Source organism: Tupaia chinensis, unplaced genomic scaffold (genome assembly GCF_000334495.1).
Source record: "Tupaia chinensis unplaced genomic scaffold, TupChi_1.0 Scaffold000436_1, whole genome shotgun sequence".
Classification (NCBI taxonomy): Eukaryota; Metazoa; Chordata; class Mammalia; order Scandentia; family Tupaiidae; genus Tupaia; species Tupaia belangeri.
Window position 1 is genome coordinate 1,214,208 of NW_006159941.1, and position 19,866 is coordinate 1,234,073.

General features: G+C 37.9%; 1 protein-coding gene across 6 annotated transcripts in view; it reads right to left on the reverse strand.

Annotated features, from left to right (window-relative positions):
• XKR9 (XK related 9) overlaps positions 1-19,866 on the reverse strand; it is a 58,957-nt gene that overhangs the window by 12,529 nt on the left and 26,562 nt on the right. For all 6 annotated transcript variants that reach the window (XM_014590360.2, XM_014590359.2, XM_027774449.1 and 3 more), the window contains one exon: positions 9,513-9,733. In XM_014590360.2, the coding sequence (XP_014445846.1) occupies positions 9,513-9,733 (221 nt within the window). The remainder of the gene's footprint in view (positions 1-9,512; positions 9,734-19,866) is intronic.

Consider the following 19,866-nt stretch of genomic DNA (forward strand, 5'->3'; position numbering starts at 1 on the left):
TGGAGTGCTGAGAAGAGCGGACACAGGTGGACACGGGCGTGGGACCCCCGCCCTGGGCTGAGCGGACACAGGTGAACACGGGCGTGGGACCCCCAACCTGGGCTGAGCGGACACAGGTGAACACGGAGGTGGGACCCCCAACCTGGCCTGAACGGACACAGGTACAGACCTGGGACCCACTTCTCTGTCCAAACCAGTGCAGTGGGGATGGGCAGGTCCTGCTGGGTCTAGACCTGTCTCTAAAGGGCGGTACTTCCTGCAGCCCTGTCTCTGCAGTGGAGATGGGTGAGCGCAGGGCCTGCGTCTCGGGCAGCTGGTCACAGCTGTGGATCATGTCCTCATTGAGGCTTTGGTCGCCGTGACCCCATGTCTCAGGTGGGAGCTGTCTTCTCTTCCCATATGAAGGATAATTTTGCTGGGTATAGTATTATCACTTGAAATTATTTTTCACTCAAGACTTTGAATACATTTTCCCATTCTTTCCTTGCTTGCATTGTTTCCAATGAGAGGTCCACTGCTAGCTTGATGGGATATCCTTTGTAGGTAATTTGTCTTTTCTCTCTTGCCAGTCCAAGTACCTTGTCTTTGTGCTTTTAGTCAATCTGGCTATAATGTATCTTGGAGAAGATCTTCTTGGGTTGATTCTATTTGGGGTCCTATGTATTTCTTGGGTCTGTATCTTTGAATGCCTCTTTAGGTTTGAAAAGTTTTCTTCCAGGATTTCATGGAATAGATTATCAATGCCCTTATGGGTTTCCTCACCTTCTGGAATGCCAATTATCCAGATATTTGGACGTTTGATGGTATCCAGTACTTCTCGCATATTATTCTGTATATTGGACTATTTCTTGTATATTGGACTATTTTCTCAGTCTTTGTGGTAGATATTTTTAGGTCAGTGATTCTGTTTTCTACATCTGAGATTCAGTCTCCTGTATGATCTAGTCTGCATTTAATACTTTCAAGGGAGGTTTTGATTTCCTATATTACAGCCTTTATCTCTTACAGTTTTGTTTGATCCTTTTTTATGATGTGTATTTCTTCTTTCAGATAGTGCAAGAAATTCCTCACCTTCTGGAACTCCTTGGCTCTATTCTTCTGCCTCTTCTGGAGTTCATTGTCTCTCTTCTCTTGTATCTCTGTTAACTTTGTCACTATGAATATTCTAAATTCTTTATCAGACATTTCCATAATTTCTATTGAACTGTCTGTGGATGAAGAGGAGTTATTCTTTTCCCTCGAGGGTTTCTCACATTTCTTGTGCCCTTACAGTGATTTCTAGTCATCTGATAGGTTATATGCATCTTCCTAATTTCTAGAAGTTCAATCTGAACATTGAGGGGCATGCAGGAGGAGGTGATCTACAATCCCTTTGCCATTTGGTTTTTTTTTTTTTTTTGAGAGATTTTCACTGTGGGGCGCGTGCGCTCGCCAGACAGACAGAGAGAGACATAGAGACAGAAAGCGAGAAATCACCCCCCAGGGGGGATGGTCACGCCGCAATCCCTTCTCCTCCATTCTCCTCTCGGGATCTTGGGCACACACGCACACGTGCCCAGCGTGAGTTTTAAGCCACCGGGTCCGGGACACGAACCGCGGTCAACTACGTGGGAATCCAGCGACATAGCCATTACGCTAACTGCTGGTTCCCGCCATTTGGTTTTTATCCCTTTTTTGCAGCAGATTCAGTGGATATATAGGAATATGTTGACCATAATAGTATTTGGATGTTTGGCTATGGTTCCCTTAGATCCATATAGACACTCAGTGAATGGAGATTGAGCAGCAAAGTAATGAGATAAAAGACAAAGAATAAGAAAACAAAGAGAGAGAAAATAAAAACAAAGAAAGAGAGAGAAAAAAAAGAAAAATAAAAGAAAAAACAACCACAAAAAAATTTTTAATGAAAACCATGCAGCGTGAATTCACTAGTTCTCAGCAGCAATGGAAAAGTCTTCTTCTGAAGGCCTGCCCTTTGCCTCTCCTAGAGGGATAGGGTATTATTAGCAAGATAAAAGAGGATCAATATGAAAGTCAAAAGAATATTTTACGTTAAAAATTTTTAAAAAGGAAAAATAACAAAAAAAAATGAGAAGACAGAGGCAAACAGAGACAGAGAGAAAGATAGAGGAGCACCCTACCACTCGAGGCTGGGGGCTGGAGGCTGAATTATCAGTAGTTAATCTTCATTTCTCTTTTTCTCTGATTCACTAGTTCTCAGTAGCAATGGAGGTTGCTGCTGCCAATGGCAGGCCAATAGTGCCCGAAGCCCTTGAGTGAGTCATCATAAATCAAATACACAGCAGATTACCCACCTGAGAAAAACAAAGCTTGCTGAGCTGGCTAGAAGAAAACACGTTGTGCCTAATTTAGATAGCCTTAGCATTTCATACCAGGAGGGATTTTCCCTTTACGAAATTATGTTTGGAAGATTGAGGAAGGAGATGAAAGCCAAAAATTCATAACTATACTGTACTCAAGCTTTTACAGGCCCTTGACTCAACCTAGAAGGCCATTCATTCATCACGGTGTTCAAGACACTCTGCCCATCTCCACCTAGACCCTGTCCGTCCAATCCAACCAGGTGACACAGTGCGAGTCAAGAAATTTACAACTCAGGGACTGACTCTAACTTGGAAGGGATCCTACACCGTCATCCTCACCACTCTGACCACTGTCAAGGTCAACAGCATCCAAGCTTGGCTTCACCACTCTCAAATAAAAGCAGAGCTGTTGAGATGGCAGACCCAGGATTCCCAGGATCCTCTCAAGCTAAGACTGTCCCATGTTTCCTGATTATCCTCCTTGTCATCCAGTTTATAAAAAGGACAGAGGGAACTGACTGGTCATCGTGAATCTAGAACGGGGATAGAAGAGAACCAAATAACATAGACTCATCCTGGAAACCTATTTCTCTCCAGATAGACCTCTGTAGTTTATTTCAGTCAATCTCACATTTCCAACAATAGGGAACCACAAGTTGGGCCTGTTTTAGACAATAATTGAGATAATTTTGCACTGGCCAATAAAGTATATATATACTTATTGTCTTACTAATAATGATCACTTCTACCCCTACTAGGATTGTTGGGAGCATCGGGATATGACGCTCCTCAAAAGACTAAATATCTAGAGCCCACCATACAAATACAGAGGCTTCTGACACCCCCCAGGATGTAGAAAAGGTGCTTGAAAAGATACCAGCCACCATCCATGAATGAATCAATGATTTGATTCATTTTCATAAAACCAGTGGGGAATGAAGTAAAAGCACCTCCATCTTTGAACTTCACGTTATATTTATTTCGTCTTTTTGCCCTAAGTAAACAGAGTGATTAATAGTTTTACTGCCTTTGCTAACTAGCCCAAAACCTTTTTGTTTAAAAACAAAAACCTTAGCAATGTAACGACCATTCACCAGACCCCTGCCCCATTTCCTCTCCACCTCCTCCTCATTTACCATTGTAATCACATCAACCCAGAAATGGCTTTGATTTTTTCCCTTTATAAGCACCCCCCTCCTTTCACTCAGGGCTGCGGGGTCTTTGAGACCTGAATCCTCCCGAAAGCCACAAGCAATAAAACTCCAATAATTTGGCTATGTCTGGATGTTCTCTTATTTCTTGCTGGTTTGACTACAATAATAATAATAAGCTAAACTTTTCATGACCTGAAGATGATTACTCAAATGAACAAATTTCTATAGGTTTGACATGTTTATCCCACATTATTCCCCCAAAATAATAGACAAATAAGTTCATTACTACTTGGAAACTCAAGTAAATCCAAGCCCCTCCCTAATCTCGTGTGTGGGAGGAAGGGATATTTTGGTCTTCTAAACAGCCTCCAGACTCTTGCATTCCTACAGCCACAAAGAAAGGAGGAGTGGAAGAAAAGCAGGCTTGATCAGAGTCAACTTTTCACCCAAGCCCCATAACCAGTCTAGGTGTGGGAGGGGCTGTTTAGGTCTTTGAGACCACCATCCCCCAATTACTTCAGGCACAGAGTAAGAAGCTCATCCTCTACCATATGGCAACCACATAGGTCTGGGTATATAGGAGCCAAACATCTGAGGCTCTGGAGGAGTTCTCTTCTAGACTCATCAGCAAAAAAGGAGAGAAATCCCTCTCTGAAAATATGAACCCACAACTCCTACTATGTATACCAAACCGCCACTCACAGTAGAACAGTAAAACTGGCACATAGGTAATTCAGATTAAAGGGAAGCACAACACAAACAGCTACAGAAATCTACTCCAAACAAGTAGCAAGAAGTAAGTACACCACCCACCAGATGACTAAAAATCACAGAGAAAAACAGAGATGCTTCCTCCACCCCTAAAAGCAGAACAGTTCCTCACCAACAATGGATAAAACATAATAAATCACTAAAATGTCAAAAAAGATAATTCAGACTATTTATTGTAATTAAACTCAGTGAGATGCAGGAGAAAACAGATGACCAATTCCAGGAAATGAGAAAAATCTTTCCATGATGTGAAGGAGGAACTCCATAAAGAGATAGACAGTCTAAAAAAAAGAATCAAACAGAACTTCTGGAGATAAAGAACAGCATACAGGAAAGCAGGACCTCCCCGAATTTAACACAATCCTGATCACATTACTAGAGATATTCTTTTTTTTTTTTTTTTTTTTGAGAGATTTTTTTTTGCTATAGGGCATGTGCGCTTGCCAGAGAGAGACAGAGAGACAGAGACAGAAAGCGAGAAATCACCCCCAAAGGGGGTATGGCCACGCCGCAATCTCTTCTCCTCCATTCTCCTCTCGGGATCTTGGGCACACACGCACACACGCCCAGCGTGAGTTTTTTAAGCCACCGGGTCCAGGACACGAACCACAGTCGACTATGTGGGAGTCCAGCAACATAGCCATTACACTAACTGCTGGTCCCGAGATATTCTTCATATAAATAGAAAAAACAACCACAAAAATTGTCTGGAATCATAAAAAGCCCTGAATTATCAAAGTAATACTGTGCAAAAAGAATAAGGTATGAGGCATCTCGCTTCCTAACCCCAAAATATATTACAAAACTGTGATCATCAAAACAGGCACATATACCAATGGAACAGAATAAAGACCCAGAAATAAACTCAAAAACATAGAGCCAACTGATTTTCAACGAAGGGTACAAGACAATCCAGTGGAGAAAAGAAAACCTCTTCACTAAATGGTGAAGCTTGAAAAGCTGGATATCCACCTGCAGAAAAATGAACCCCTATCTCTCACCATTAACAAAAATCAACTCGAAACGGATCCATCATCTAAAGGTAAAAACCTCAAACTATAAAACTACTTGTGGAAAACACAGGGGAAACTCTTAAAGACATCAAAGTAGGTAGACTTCTCAAATAAGACCCCCAAAGCACACAAAGATCCCCAAAACAGACAAGCAGGACTATATTAGTCTAAAAACCTTCTGCACAGCCAAAGGAAAAATAGAGTGAAGAGACAACCATTAGAATGGGAGAATACATTCATAAACTATGCCACTGATAAGGGTCTGATAATCAGACTATACAAGGAACTCAAGCAGCTTACCCACAAAAAAGTAAGCAATGCAATTAAAAGATAGATAAATAAACTGAACTGACAAATTTCCAAGAAAGACATATGAATGGCCAAAAGCATATGAACAAATATTCAACATCTCTTATCTAAGGTAAATGTCATTGTAGCAAACAATTCGCAGGTTCTTCCAAAACCTACAAATAGGGGGCCAGCAGGTGGCATGGTGGTTAAGGCACTAAACTCCCACATGGCTTACCATGGTCCAAGTCCTGGACTGGCAGTTTGAAAAATCATGCTGGGGGATCAGCAAGATTATCCTTCATATGGGAAAAAAAAAAAAAAAGAAACACAAAAACATTCTCAGATAAACAAAACCTGAAGGAATTTACCAACACCAGGCCAGCTCTCTAAGAAGTGCTGAAGGAAGTGCTATACCAGGAAAGCTAAAACCAGACACAAAGAAATGTGAATACAAAAAGCAGCCACAAGAATGGCCAACTTAATGGTAATGACAAGTCCAGAAGGATCAATAATAACATTGACTGTTAACTTTCAGAATTTAAATGAAAAGATCGGACCACAGTAACACTGCAAATTCAATAGAGGAGAGATTAAGTACATGAGACTGAACGGGTGAAATAGAATTTTATGAATTTTGACTAAAACATTACTAATTTTCTTCTATGCTTTGTTTTCCAATTTAAGGGCTTTTGTCTTCTCTTGAACTACTGATAGGTTAATCTATCTACTGTTTGAATTGAATCCTAACGTTTTTCCTCAGTTTAAGTCTTAAGTAAATTTCTCTTAACATTTTTTATTTTGCTCTATTAAAACTAAAACTGCCTTTTTTAATTTAAAAAATGAATTTTAAAAATACCTATTTAATTACTGCAAAGCTATATAGTCCCATCTAGGTGCTACTTTATAGTATGTTCATTCTACTCTCTGAGGTTAATGCCTAAAGTTAGACTTGTGTTCACAGATAAGTATATATCAGCTGTACTTGCTTTTGAAAGTATTTAGATTAATTAAGATATTTAGTGAATCAATAAAATGCAGGGGTGGGGAAGGCATAGAAAGCAACTATAGATACCTAGGGAATCAAGGGGAAAGAAAAACAAAGAAGCAAAATATATAAGAAACAAGAAATAGAAAATTATTTGTTGAGGATAACATATAGGGTAATATTCCTGATTGAGCCAATATACAGAAAATCACACCAGGTATATTTGAAAGCACACCCAAAATCCCAAGAGGTGAATGGAGAAAGACTAAAGTGTGACTATCCATCCCGCCAAGGGGGTGATTTATCACTTTCTCTCTCTCTGTCTCTCCCTATCTCTCTCCAGTGAGTGCACATGCCCCGCGAAAACCTAAAATTTTTTTTATTATTAAAATATATTACTTTTTTTCCTTTTGTGAAATTTTCTGATATCTTTTTCTATGCTTTTATTCCTTTTTAGTTTTTGTGATACTGTGCAGAGAGACCCTACAGCTTACCAGGAAGAGACCAAGAAGAGAAGGTGAGAAAGCACATCCCGGGGGGGTGGGGGTCAAGCCACAATCCCTTCTCTTCCATTCTCCTTTTGAGATTTTGGGCACACCCACATATGCACCCAGCATGTTTCTCAAGACGATGAGTCTGGGACTTGAACTGCACAGTCAACCATGTGGGACTGATGTGCCTTAACCACCACACGACTGGCTGGCCCATGTATCTTTAGCTTGCTGTAATTTATTTTCTATTTAAACAAATATTTAGTTTCATACCTTTTAAGAACTCAGTATGTTGAGGACCTAACCTCCAAAGTGACTGTATTTGCTAACAGGGCCTTTAAAAGAGATAATTAAGGATAAAAGAGGTCTTAATCCGACAGTATTGGTGTCCTTATTAAAAAAAAAAAAAAAAGAAGAAGAAGAAGAAGAAGAAGAAACTAGAGATATCTTTCCTCTCCCCTTCCCATTCTACGTGAACAAGGGAAAGACTAAGTAGTATGTAGAGAGAAAGCAGTCATCTGGAACCCAAGGAGACAGGTCTCCGCAGAAATTAACTGTGCTGGTACCCTGATCTTGGAATTTCTATTTGTTCTCAACTGCCAAATAATACATAGTTACTATATAAAATACAGAAATTTAGAAAAGTATAAAGAAAACAAAAAGGTCATTCATAATCCCACAACCCAGAAGAGCTGCACCTAACATTTGGCATATTTTCTTCCAGACATTACTCAATACAGTAATTTCTTTTTATCCTTACAAGTATGCTGATTTAGGGACCAGCAGTTAGCGTAATGGCTATGTCACTGGACTCCCATGTAGTCGACCACGGTTCGAGTCCTGGACCCGGTGGCTTAAACTCACGCCAGGTGCGTGTGCGTACATGCCCAAGATCCCGAGAGGAGAATGGAGAAGGAATTGCGGCGTGGTCATCCCCCCTGGGGGGTGATTTCTCGCTTTCTGTCTCCCTGTCTCTCTCTGTCTCTCTGGCGAGCACACGTACCCTGTAGCAAAAACCTCTCCAAAAAAAGAAGAAAAAAATAAAAAGTATGCTGATTTAAAAATATATATATAAACTGATTTTGGCCGAAATTTATCTTATATTTGCTTTCCTATGTCAATAAACATTCTCTGTAAATACTCTTTTTAGTACTACACAGTGTTCCTTACTAATGCTCTCCAATAATTTATTTACCAATTCTGTTGTTAGACAACTGGATTCTTTTTTTTTTTCCTATTTTTAACTAACTTACCCTTATTTCATACTTCCTGAAAAAATATAAGGATGAGAACTATAGTCTAAAGAGGCTGTCACTAGATCCCATAGTTGGTTCGGCTGCTAGGTATCACTTGGAATCATCATCAAACCTGGGGGCTGTAAACTCTAAATACTAAACTTTGAATGTCAGCAACTATATGAAACTGAATTTTCAGGTTCCAACCAATGAATTATTTGCATCACAAGGATAAAGGTCTCTTACACAATAGGTTCATCTTAGTATCTTATTAACAAAGTAAAGGCAGGAATATTAGAAGGAGCTACATTCTAGAGATTTATAGGAAGTTGGAAAGAGAGAGGCTGTTTAGGGGGAAGAACTGATTTCACAGGTGAGTCTAAAATAGAGAGTGAACTCCAGGAAGAACGGCAACTACCTCTTAGAGATTAATCCAAATCTATATGGAACCCAGTCATTCATGAAAATTAAGACTATTATTCAGCAAATAGCTTTTTAAACATCTCAAATTGAATACTTACAAAAGATATTTTTTTAGGAAATAAAAATAACAAACTTTCCTTTAAAAAAAAAAAGCATGTTATCCCAATGAAGAAATCTTCCATAAAACAGCAAACATTGGTCAACTTGTAAAACTGCAAGTATTTTGTAGTATTTACTCTTTTCACCAGTAATTCCAATTCTGGGAGTTTATCCTATAGATATATTTCTCATATGCAAAATGATATGTATATGAAATTACTCATTGCAGCATTTTCTTCAATAGTAGAATACTAGAAACCACCTAAATTAACATAAGTGCTTGCCAAATAAATCATAGTATGGTAATAATTTGGAATACTATGCAGATAGAAAAATAAATAAGAGAATTTTTTCTGGACTTTCTGTAGATCTTCAAGAGATACTATTAAGTATAAAAAACAAAGACAGTTTTTATTTTATGTTATTATTTGTGTTAAAGAAAAAAGAAAAAAAGAATACATGCCTTAAAAAGTTATCTGAAAGGATCACTGAATAAATTCCAACAGTAGTTCCCTTTCTGGGTAGGTAGATAAAGGAAGGAATGGTAAAAAAAGGGAGAAAGATGATATATCTTTATAAATGTGTTGATATTTGAACCATGTTACTATACTTCCTTTTAAAAAAAATAAAAAGCATTTAAGAAGTCTAAAATCTGCCAAAGAGCTATGTAGTTAACATAAGGGCTCAGTGGAATTCATCTAACATTGGATGTTAAGAAAGACTTACATTGACTGTAATTCGCTTGACCATGTTCCAGAAGGATGTAGAGCTGAATAACAAGTTGTGGGCAGCCTTCCAGGTAGGTCTCGAATAGCCTGAGCATGCTCAAGTCAGTCACTCTGTCTATAATTTCTTTATGTGGATCAACTTGTTCTTCCATGGCGTTACTAGTTTTGCTGCTATATTTGAAAGCCATATGGTAACCCTTCTTCAAGGCAAACCAATATCTGTAAAGTAAACATGAATGTTCATCTTCAGTTATATATTCTTTATAAACATGTTGATAGGTATAATTTGGAAACAGCAACATGTGTTTTAGTATGGAATGCTTTTTTATTTTTTTATTTAAATTTATTTGTTTACGTTCATTCACTGTACATCATTACAGCATACAAAATGAGATTTTTCCATCCAGAGTACACTGTATATTGTCTCAATCAAGCACATCAACATACATGTTATTGTCAACAAATAATTTTCCATTTCTTGTTTCCTGTATGTTTTGCTTCCCTCATGGAATTCTTCTACACTTTGGCAAATAGATAATGAGAACTGGAAAAGCAACACCAAAAAAAAAAAAAAAAAAAAAACAGGAGAAAATAAATAATAAAGATTTGAGCAGAAATAAATGAAATAGAAAAAAGAACTATACAGAAAATAAATGACACTAAAATCTGGTCCATCGAGAAAATAAAATTGTCACATCATTAGTTTGATTAATCAAAAAGAACAGAGAAAAGAACCAGATAAATTAAATCAGCAATAAAAGAGGCAATATTACAACAGACATAAAAGAAACACAAAAGATCATGAGAGAATATTATGAGTAGTTATATGCCAATAAACAAGAAGATCTAGATTAGATGGACAAATTTCTGGACACATCTAACTTCACAAGATTGAACCAGGAAAAATAGGAAGGCCTGAATAGACCAATAGCAAGCAATGAGATTGAATCAGTAATAGTCTCCCAACAAAGAAAAGCCCAGATCCTAAGGCCTTTACTTGAGATCTTTATAAAACTTTTAAAGAACTAACTCAATTCTCCTCAAACTATTCCTAAAGATCCAAAAGGAAGGAAGCCTCCCAAATTCAATGTATGAAGTCTCCAACATCCTTATCCCCAAAATAGAAAAGGACATCACAAAAAAAATAAAAGTAAAGACCAATATTTCTGAAGAATACAGATGCAAAAATTCTCAACAAGATACTAGCAAATCATATCCAACAACACATTAAATTTTTTTAAATTATATACCATGATCATATAGGCTTTATTTCAGGGATGCAAGGATGGTTCAACAAACGCAAATCAATAAATGTAACACATCACATTAACAGAAGGAAAGATTAAAAACCCACATAATCATATCAATCAATAGAAAAAGCATTTAATTAAAACACAACATCCCTTCATGATTAAGACTCTCAGCAAAATTGGTAAAGAAGGACATTCCTCAACACAATAAGAGCCATCTATGACAAACCCACAGCTAACATTATACTGATTAAGGAAAAGCTTAAAGCTTTTTCCATTAAAAACTGGAACAAGAAAAGGCTGCCCACTTCTCCACTCATGTTCAACACAGTACTAGAAGCCCTAGCCAACACAATCAGATAAGAGAGTAAAATAAAAGGCATTCAAATAGGAAAATAAAAGGTGAAATTATCTCTATTTCCTGATGTTATGATTATATACATAAAAAATCCTGAAGAACCCACAAAAAAAAAAAACTTCTGGAAGTGCTAAATTAATATAGTAAAGTGGCAGAATACAAAATAAACACACAAAAATTTATAGCATTTTTTAAAAAGATTTTTGCTATAAGGAGCATGCACTCACTGGAGAGACAGACAGACAGAAAGCGAGAAATAACCCCCCCCCCCCAGTGGGGACAGCCATGCTGCAATCCCTTTCCCTCTATTCTCTCAGGATTTTGAGCACACACAAACATGCACCTGGCATGAGTTTCAAGAAACTCTCTTCAGCACATGGTGCTGGAAAAATTGGATATCTGCCCAAACCATGGACTCAAACCATGGTCAACTACATGGAAATCCAGAGCCTTAACTACTACACCACCTGCTGACCCTGATAGCATTTTTTTTATACCAACAATGAACAAACTGAAACAGAATTGAAGAAAGTAACCCCATTTGCAATAACCATAAAAACAACAAAATACTTAAGAATAAACCTAATCAAAGAAGTGAAAGACCTCTACAAGGAAAAGTCGTTATGAAAGACTTCATAAAGAAATTGAAAATGATACAAAAAAGTAGAAAAATGTCCCATGTTCCTGGATTGGAAGAATTAATATAGTTAAAATATCAATCCTACTCAAGTTAATCTACTAATTCAATGCAACTCCAATGAAACTACCAGACATATCTCTCACAGAAATAGAAAAAAAAAATTCCTCTGGAATCATAAAAAGCCCCAATATCACTAAAGCAATACTGTGCAAAGGGAATAAAGTAAGAGACATCTACTTCCTGCCCGCAAAATAAAGTACAAAGCTGTGATCATCAAAGCAGCATGATATAGACATCAAAACAGGCATGTAGACCAATGGAACAAAATAGAGATCCCAGAAATAAACCCCAAAACCAACAGCCAACTGTTTTTTTTTACAAAGGGCACAGACAATCCAGTGCGGAAAAGAAACTCTCTTCAGCACATGGTGCTGGAAAAGTTGGATATCTGCCCAAAGAAAAATGAAACTGGAGCCATCTCTCATGGTTAACAAAAATTAACTCAAAATGGGTAAGGGATCTAAATATAAAACCTCAAACTATAAAAACTACTGGTGGAAAACACCTGAGAAACTCTTGGAGACACTAGAGTAGGCAAAGCCTTCTTAAATAAGACCCTCAAAGCACAGGCAATAGTCCCCAAAATAGACAAATGGGACCATATTAGGCTAAAAAGCATCTGTACAGCAAAAGATATAATAGAGAGGATGACCCTCAGAGTGGGAGAATATATTTGCAAACTGTAAGGGACTGATAACCAGAATATACACGGAACTTAAGCAGCTTAGCCACAGAAAAATTATCAATCCAATTAAAAGATGGATAAATGAGATGAACAGACAACTCTCTAAGGAAGACATACGAATGGCCAAAAAGTGTATGAAAACACGTTCAACATTTCTTATCATCAGGAAACTACAAATCAAAACCACAATGAGATATCACTTAACTACAGTCAGAATGGCTAAAATTTTAAAAAGAAAGAATGATAAATGCTGGTGAGGCTGTGGTGAAAAGGAACCCTCCTATACTGTTGGTGGAAATGTAAATTAGTACAACCACTGTGAAGAATGAAGTGCTGGTTCCTCGGAAATGTACAAATAGAACTGCCATATGACCCATATGACTCCTCTTAGGTATTAGTAATTCCTCTGAAAATCCTCAGTCAGAATAACACTTGGACAGCCATGTGTTGTAGCATTATTTACAATTGCTAGGACATGGAATCAACTCAAAGAACAATCAACAATAAGAACGGAAGAGAGGATTGGAAATACGTGGGACATGAAATATATGGAATACTACTCAGCCATAAAAAAATCAATGAGACCCCGACATTTGATAGAAAGTGGACAAATATGGAAGATTTAATGTTAAGTGAAGCAAGCCAAACAATGAAAGACAGGCATTATATGTCCCCACCTAATATACACCAAATGTTTGTGCTATATAGCAGAAACTAAGAGATTGAATGTATAATAGCAGAGAGGGCAATGCTAGACACAAGAGACAATATAAGGCGGGGGGCGAATAGGAGGAGGGTAATAGGGGATGGGAGGGAGGGGATCAAGCAAAAAAACGGACATTTAATAGACACAAAAATGAAAAGCTATCTGTTGATGATAATGTATGTGGTAATGTCTTTGACTTGACTAATAGACACTGTATACATGCTAGGAAAAAAATGTTGAACACTATAAAGATACAGTGATTAAATGTAAAATAAATAGATAAATAAAGTGGGGGGAAAAGAACCTTTCTACACTTTTTCTACTACAGATTTCTTTCAATTTTGTAAACATCTCATGATAGCTTTACTGAGATTAAGACTTCATAAACGTTTTTAAACATTTTTTATCTAATTTTATTTATCATTATTATTTTTCAATTTGCTGCAGGCTATGTGTGCTCACCAGAGACAGACAGCTGGGTGAATGGGGGCAAGGCAGGGGGGCTAGTGAAAAAGCAAGCCACCAGGTCTGGGACTTGAACCATAATCAGCCATCTAGGAGTCCAGCACTTTAATCACCACATCTCCTGCTGGTCCTGAGACTTTTAAAAACTTTTACTGTATTATTGGATATACCAGTCGTATGCTGGTCCTATTAAGCATACATGATCTCATTTCATCTTCACAGTAATAACATGAGCCAATATTATTCCCACTTCACAGATGGGAAACCTAAGGCTGAGAAAGGTGATTTGCTGAAAGTTACATAGAAAGTTAGTGGTAGACCTAAAGTCCCAACCCAGATCTTATTCCTAATCTTAACCATTACTTTCTAAAACACAAATGGAAGTTTTCGGTCCTTAAAATTTATCTTAACGACAAAACAGGTATATTCCCTTGAGAATGTCAAGATTGAAGAGACTGAATCTTCTTTCAACTTAATATAGCAAACAATTACATAGCACCTTCAAGGTGCTAGTCTCCGGCATTATCATACTAGGAAATGCACAAAACCTCAAAGACTCTTAAAGCATACCAGACCAGGCTTATCTTTTGAAAGAGTTTTAAAATGACCTTGAGCTATCATTATTCAAGTAAAACAAATAGCAAAAATTGAGGCATTTTATTTCAAAGAAATCTGAGGTTGGCAGTAAGGTAACCAGGATTCTACCTCAAAGCTTATCAAAACTCTTTATATACACCTCAGTTTCCTCATATATAAAATAAAGGCAGTAATATTTATCCTGTTTAAATGTGTTTCCAATGTTTCCCATTTCAGTAAATGATACTAATGTTTACTATGTTGCTCAGATCAAAAACAAGGGAATAATTTTTCAACATTTTTTTCTCATACCATATAAAATTCCTTAGCAAGTTCTCTTGGTTCTAACTTCAAATATATCCAAAATCTGAACACTTCTTACCATGTCCACTGCTACAATCCTAGTTTAAGCAAATCAATTCTCCGGTCTAGATTATTCATTAGCCTCATAAATGGCCTATTTCTACTCTTGCTCCCCATGTAACCTCTTCTCTGCTCGACACGGAGAGTAAACCTTTAAAATATAAGTCAGGTGCTATTTCTCTGCTCTCAATATCCCAATGACCGCCATCAGACAGAATAAAATGTAGTCTTTACAGTACCGTACAAAGTCCTCCGTGATCTGCATCCCAAACTACCACCACTACCTTTCCCTCTCCTTTCTCTCATGCTTTCAAGGTGGCCTCCTTGCTGTCTTTCCCAACTTGAGGGTCTTTGTCTTTGCTAGTCCCTCTTCCAGGAATTCTTCTAAATTCCAAATATTTTTTAAATTTTCTCCTTAACTTCATAGAGTGTCTAATCAATTGTTACTTTTTTTTATAAAAGCCTTCCCAGATCATACCATTTAGTCATCATATTCTCTTCACCCTGCTATTTTTCCTCATAGTACCTTATCAATCCCTAATACATTATTTATTTTTATTTCTTATCTTTACCTTCTCACAAGAACGTAATCTACACAAAAGAAGGGACTTTGTTTTGTTCATTGTTATATCCTAAGAAACCAGAACAGTACATGGCACACAGAAGGTGTTCATAAATGATTCAGTCAATGAATAAAAGCTCACATTTTTTTCAATTAAGAGATATAGATATTTAAAAATTTTAGACAGTTGAAAGTAAAACACAAGTATAAGATATTTCTATTCTAAATAAGATGTATACATACATGGATATGCAAAGATGCTTCATCCAGCACAAAGAAGTATATTTTTGGTATTATAGATCAACGTATTTGGTTATATTCAATTGGGATAGATGCCAGATAAGTGATCAATGTCTACAAAAATGGGACCTGTAAATGCCAAAATGGTTATATCACTGGGCTACCACGTAGTCGACAACGGTTCAAGTCCCAGGCCTGGCAGCTTATAATTCACACTGGGCACGTGTGCTTGCATACCCAAAATCCCAAGAAGAGAATAGACTAGAAGGGACTGAGAAATGGCCATCCCTCCGGGGGATGATTTCTCACTTTTTGTCTGTCTGTCTGTCTCTCTGGGGAGCGCACATATCCTACAGCAAAAATCTCTCAAAAAAAAAAAAAAAGCCTACAAAAATGATGAAGTTGTGGTCTACAACCCCAGTAACTTGACAACCTACTGGAAAAGTAAAGTGTATAAAAGTTCTAGTTGAGATTCATGGCAGATGAAATAACCATTTACTAGAAATGTAAATACTGTGCTATGAAAGTACAGAAGAAACAAATTATTAATACTGACTATGGATAATAGGCAAGATGTGTAAGAGAAGTTGCTTGTTTTCTGTGGGTTTCTTTTAGTAATTTTATTTCTCTCATATGAGAGAGTTAATTCCAAGAGGGTTTTGCTACATCACAATTTCCTCCTCCCCCAATATCCCAGCCAGCCATGATCACAGGTGCACATGAACATGCTCAGCTTGTTCATATTGACCCAGGATCTGAACCTGGGGGCCTCCCAATGGCTCCCATTTGGTGCAACAGCACTCTACCACCTGCATCCCCACAGCTGGGCCATGTTTGAGTCTCTTCTGTGTATCTAACACAATAGGGAATAGGTGATTTTTATTCTTGGAGTAACAAGAATAGATACTATTAAAAAAAACTCTGGGACTGGCAGGAGGCATGGTGGTTAAGGTGCTGGACTCCCACATGGCTAAACACAGTTCAAGTCCCAGGCCTGGTGGCTTCCTTTCTCACTTTCCCTTTCTCTCTCTTCTGTCTCTCTCTAGTCAAACTAAAAAGTAATAATAAATAAAATAACTTTAAAAAAAATAAAAAACCTTTGGGCCCAGGAGATGGCACAGCAGTTACATCACTGAATTCTCTCATGGCCAACCACTGTTTGAGTCCCAGACTCGGTGGCTTGAAACTCATGCCAGGTGCATGTGCGTGTGTTCCCAAGATTCTGGGAGAGGAATAGAGAGAGGAGAAGGGATTCTGGCGTGGCCATCCCCCCTGGGGGGGTGATTTCTCACTTTCCCTCTCACTGTCTCTGTCTCTCTTTTTCTCTGGCGAGCGCACATACCTTAAGGCAAAAAAACTTTAAAAATTCACAAATATTAACAAGTGTATTCCCAGAGCATAATTAGTATAGGCAACATAGACTGGAGCAGGTAACAGAAAACAGTGGTTACGAGTGTGGACTTCATAAGCCAGGATGCCTGGTTTCTGATCATTCCTCCACTTCAATCTCTCTGTGTTTCAGTTCCCTCATCTAGAAAATGAAGCTAATCATTATGTCCACTTCAATAGGTTGATGGGAGGATTAAATGACTCAATATGAATAAAATACTTAGTCCAATACCTTACACATGCTAAGTGCCAGGTAAGTGTCTATGTAAAATAACACAGGGCTGTGTACAAATGTGTACACTTACATTTGCAGTGATTTCAGAGAGAAACAGCTCCCCTTTCTGTAGCAATTAATGGCAAATCTATACATTTATGCTTAGCTGAAGGTAATTTCATAGGAAAGAGGGTATGAACATATTTTAAGTCAATAGAACATTGTTTCAATTTCACAGGACAAATAAGATCCTTTTTTTGTTCTGCCCAGTTTGCTGTTAATTCTACCTAAATATTTTTTTTTACTTTATTTCATTTTTCAGTTATAAGATTTCCATTTGATCTTTTATTCTAGTTTCTACATCTGTCCTGAAATTTCTAATCTTTGATCCATCAAGTAATTCTTCTTATAAATTCTTTACCATAGTTTTCATAGCTATTTTAACATCTTTGTTAATTTCAGTATCTGAGTATGTTTTTATTAGCTGATATGTTTCTTTTCTTTTTTGGACAAGGTCTTACTCTGTCATGGTCCTCTTATCTCAGTCTCCTAAGTAGCTGGAACTACAGACACATGCCACCATACCTGGCTCTATCAGATAGGGTCTTGCTATGTTGTTCATACTACCCACAAACCCGCAATCTTTCTGTCTTAGCCTCCCTAGTAAGTGGAACTGCAGGTGCATGCCACTGTGTCCAAGTTTTAAAATTATTATTATTACTATTATTATTTAGTTTTTATTTTGCTATAGGGCATGTACACTCCCCAAAGACAGAAAGGAAAGGTGAGAAAGCATTCTTGAGGAGGGATAGTCATCAAACAATCCCTTCTCCATTCTCCTCTCAGGATTTGGGCACACATGTACATATGCCCATGTGTTTCTCAAGCCACCTGGTCCAGGACTCAAGCTCTATGGTCAACCATAAGGAATTCAGCCACCTTTACAACCATGCCACAGGCTGGTCCAGTCTTTTAGATTTTAACACCTGTCTCAGTAATTAAAAGGAAAAGAAGTTGTTTTTTAAAAATAGTAAGAGTATAAAAGATTTGTGGGCCGGCAGGTGGTGCATCAGTTAAGGCAGCTGGACTCCCACATGGCTGATTGTGGTTTGAGTCCTAGATCTGGCAGCTTGCTTTCTCACTTTCTCTTCCTCTCTTTGTCTCTCTCTAGTCAACTTTTAAAAAAAAAATAATAATAATGAAATGAAAAAAAGACAATGAATAAAACTAAATAATTCTTTAAGAAAAGGAGTATAGGGACCAGCAGTTAGTGTAATGGCTATGTCGCTGAACTCCCATGTAGTCAACCATGGTTCAAGTCCCAGACCCGGTGGCTTAAACTCACGTCAGGCACGTGTGCGTGCGTGCCCAAGATCCCGAGAGGAGAATGGAGGAGAAGGGACTGCAGCATGACCATCCCCTCTGGGGGGTGATTTCTCGCTTTCTATCTCTCTGTATCTCTGTCTTTCTGGCAAGCGCACGCACCCAATAAGAAAAAAGCTCTCCAAAAAAAAAGAAAGAAAGAAAGAGAGTATAGAAGATTTGAACAACACTATCAGATTAATTGATTGATATTTATATAATACTACACATAAAATTGAAACTTATAAATTCTTCTCAAATGCACACAGAATATTTACTAAGTTAAAATATATGCTGGCCCATTAAAACAAATATTAATAATTATAAAAAGTCTACAATCATATCAAGTATGTTCTCATAATAAAATTAAATAAGAAATCAGCAACAGTAATATATCTAGAAAATAACAACTACTTGGAGATTGAGGTAAAGGACCCAGGTTCTATGGTTTCATAAATAACACACCTGAGGCAATTTGAACATTACCAGACAATCTCTAAGGAGTTTTAAGTTGAAAAATAGGTGGACAAAGGATGGTTCAACTATTTAAATATTCCTCAAGCCGTCAAGTCTGAGACATGAACCACACAATTGGCCATGTGGGATCAATTCACCTTAACCTCTGCAACACCGGCTGGCCCTAATCTTGTTTTTATCCTGTGTGAGTGTGTGCACACATGCACACACATTGGACTGTGCATCCAAACCAGAGAGCAAAAGCAACATGGAAAGGAGCACATCCCATGGAGAATGATCACGCAACTATCCTTTCTTCTCCATCTCTCCTTCGTTTTGAGACTTGGGGCATGCACACACAGGTGCCTGGTGTGTTTCTCAAACTTATGTGTCCCAGATTCAAACTACACAGTATGCCATGTGATTTCCAACTACTGTTACCACCAAATAACAGAGCCAACCCTATTTTTTGGGGGGGGGAGGTTTTTTTAATTGGGTGCATGCGCTCGCCAGAAAGACAGAGAGAGACAGAGAGATAGAAAGTGAGAAATCAGACCCCCACCCCCATGGGGGATGGCCACGCCGCAATCCCTTCTCCTCCATTCTCCTCTCGGGACCTTGGGCACGCATGCACACATGCCCGGTGTGAGTTTAAGCCACCGGGTCCAGGACTCGAACCATGGTTGACTACATGGGAGTCCAATGACATAGCCATTATGCTAACTGCTGGTCCCAAGAGCCAGCCCTATTTTAAATAAAATCTATGGTCTGTTTATTCATATAGCATGCAGAGAAAAACTCATTTCTCACTCCATTCCAGATTATTGTTTCCAAACTGTCATTTAACTAGGAGGAATTAAAGCCTACATTCTGTCACATCAAAGACTATGGGAGCTAAACACACAAACTACATTTCCCAATTCTCCCAATACCCACTTCTGTGTTTCTATCAACATATTAGTTTGTCAGGAAAGTCATGACTTTTTATATTTTTTATGCAAAAATGCATCACAACTTTCTTGACAA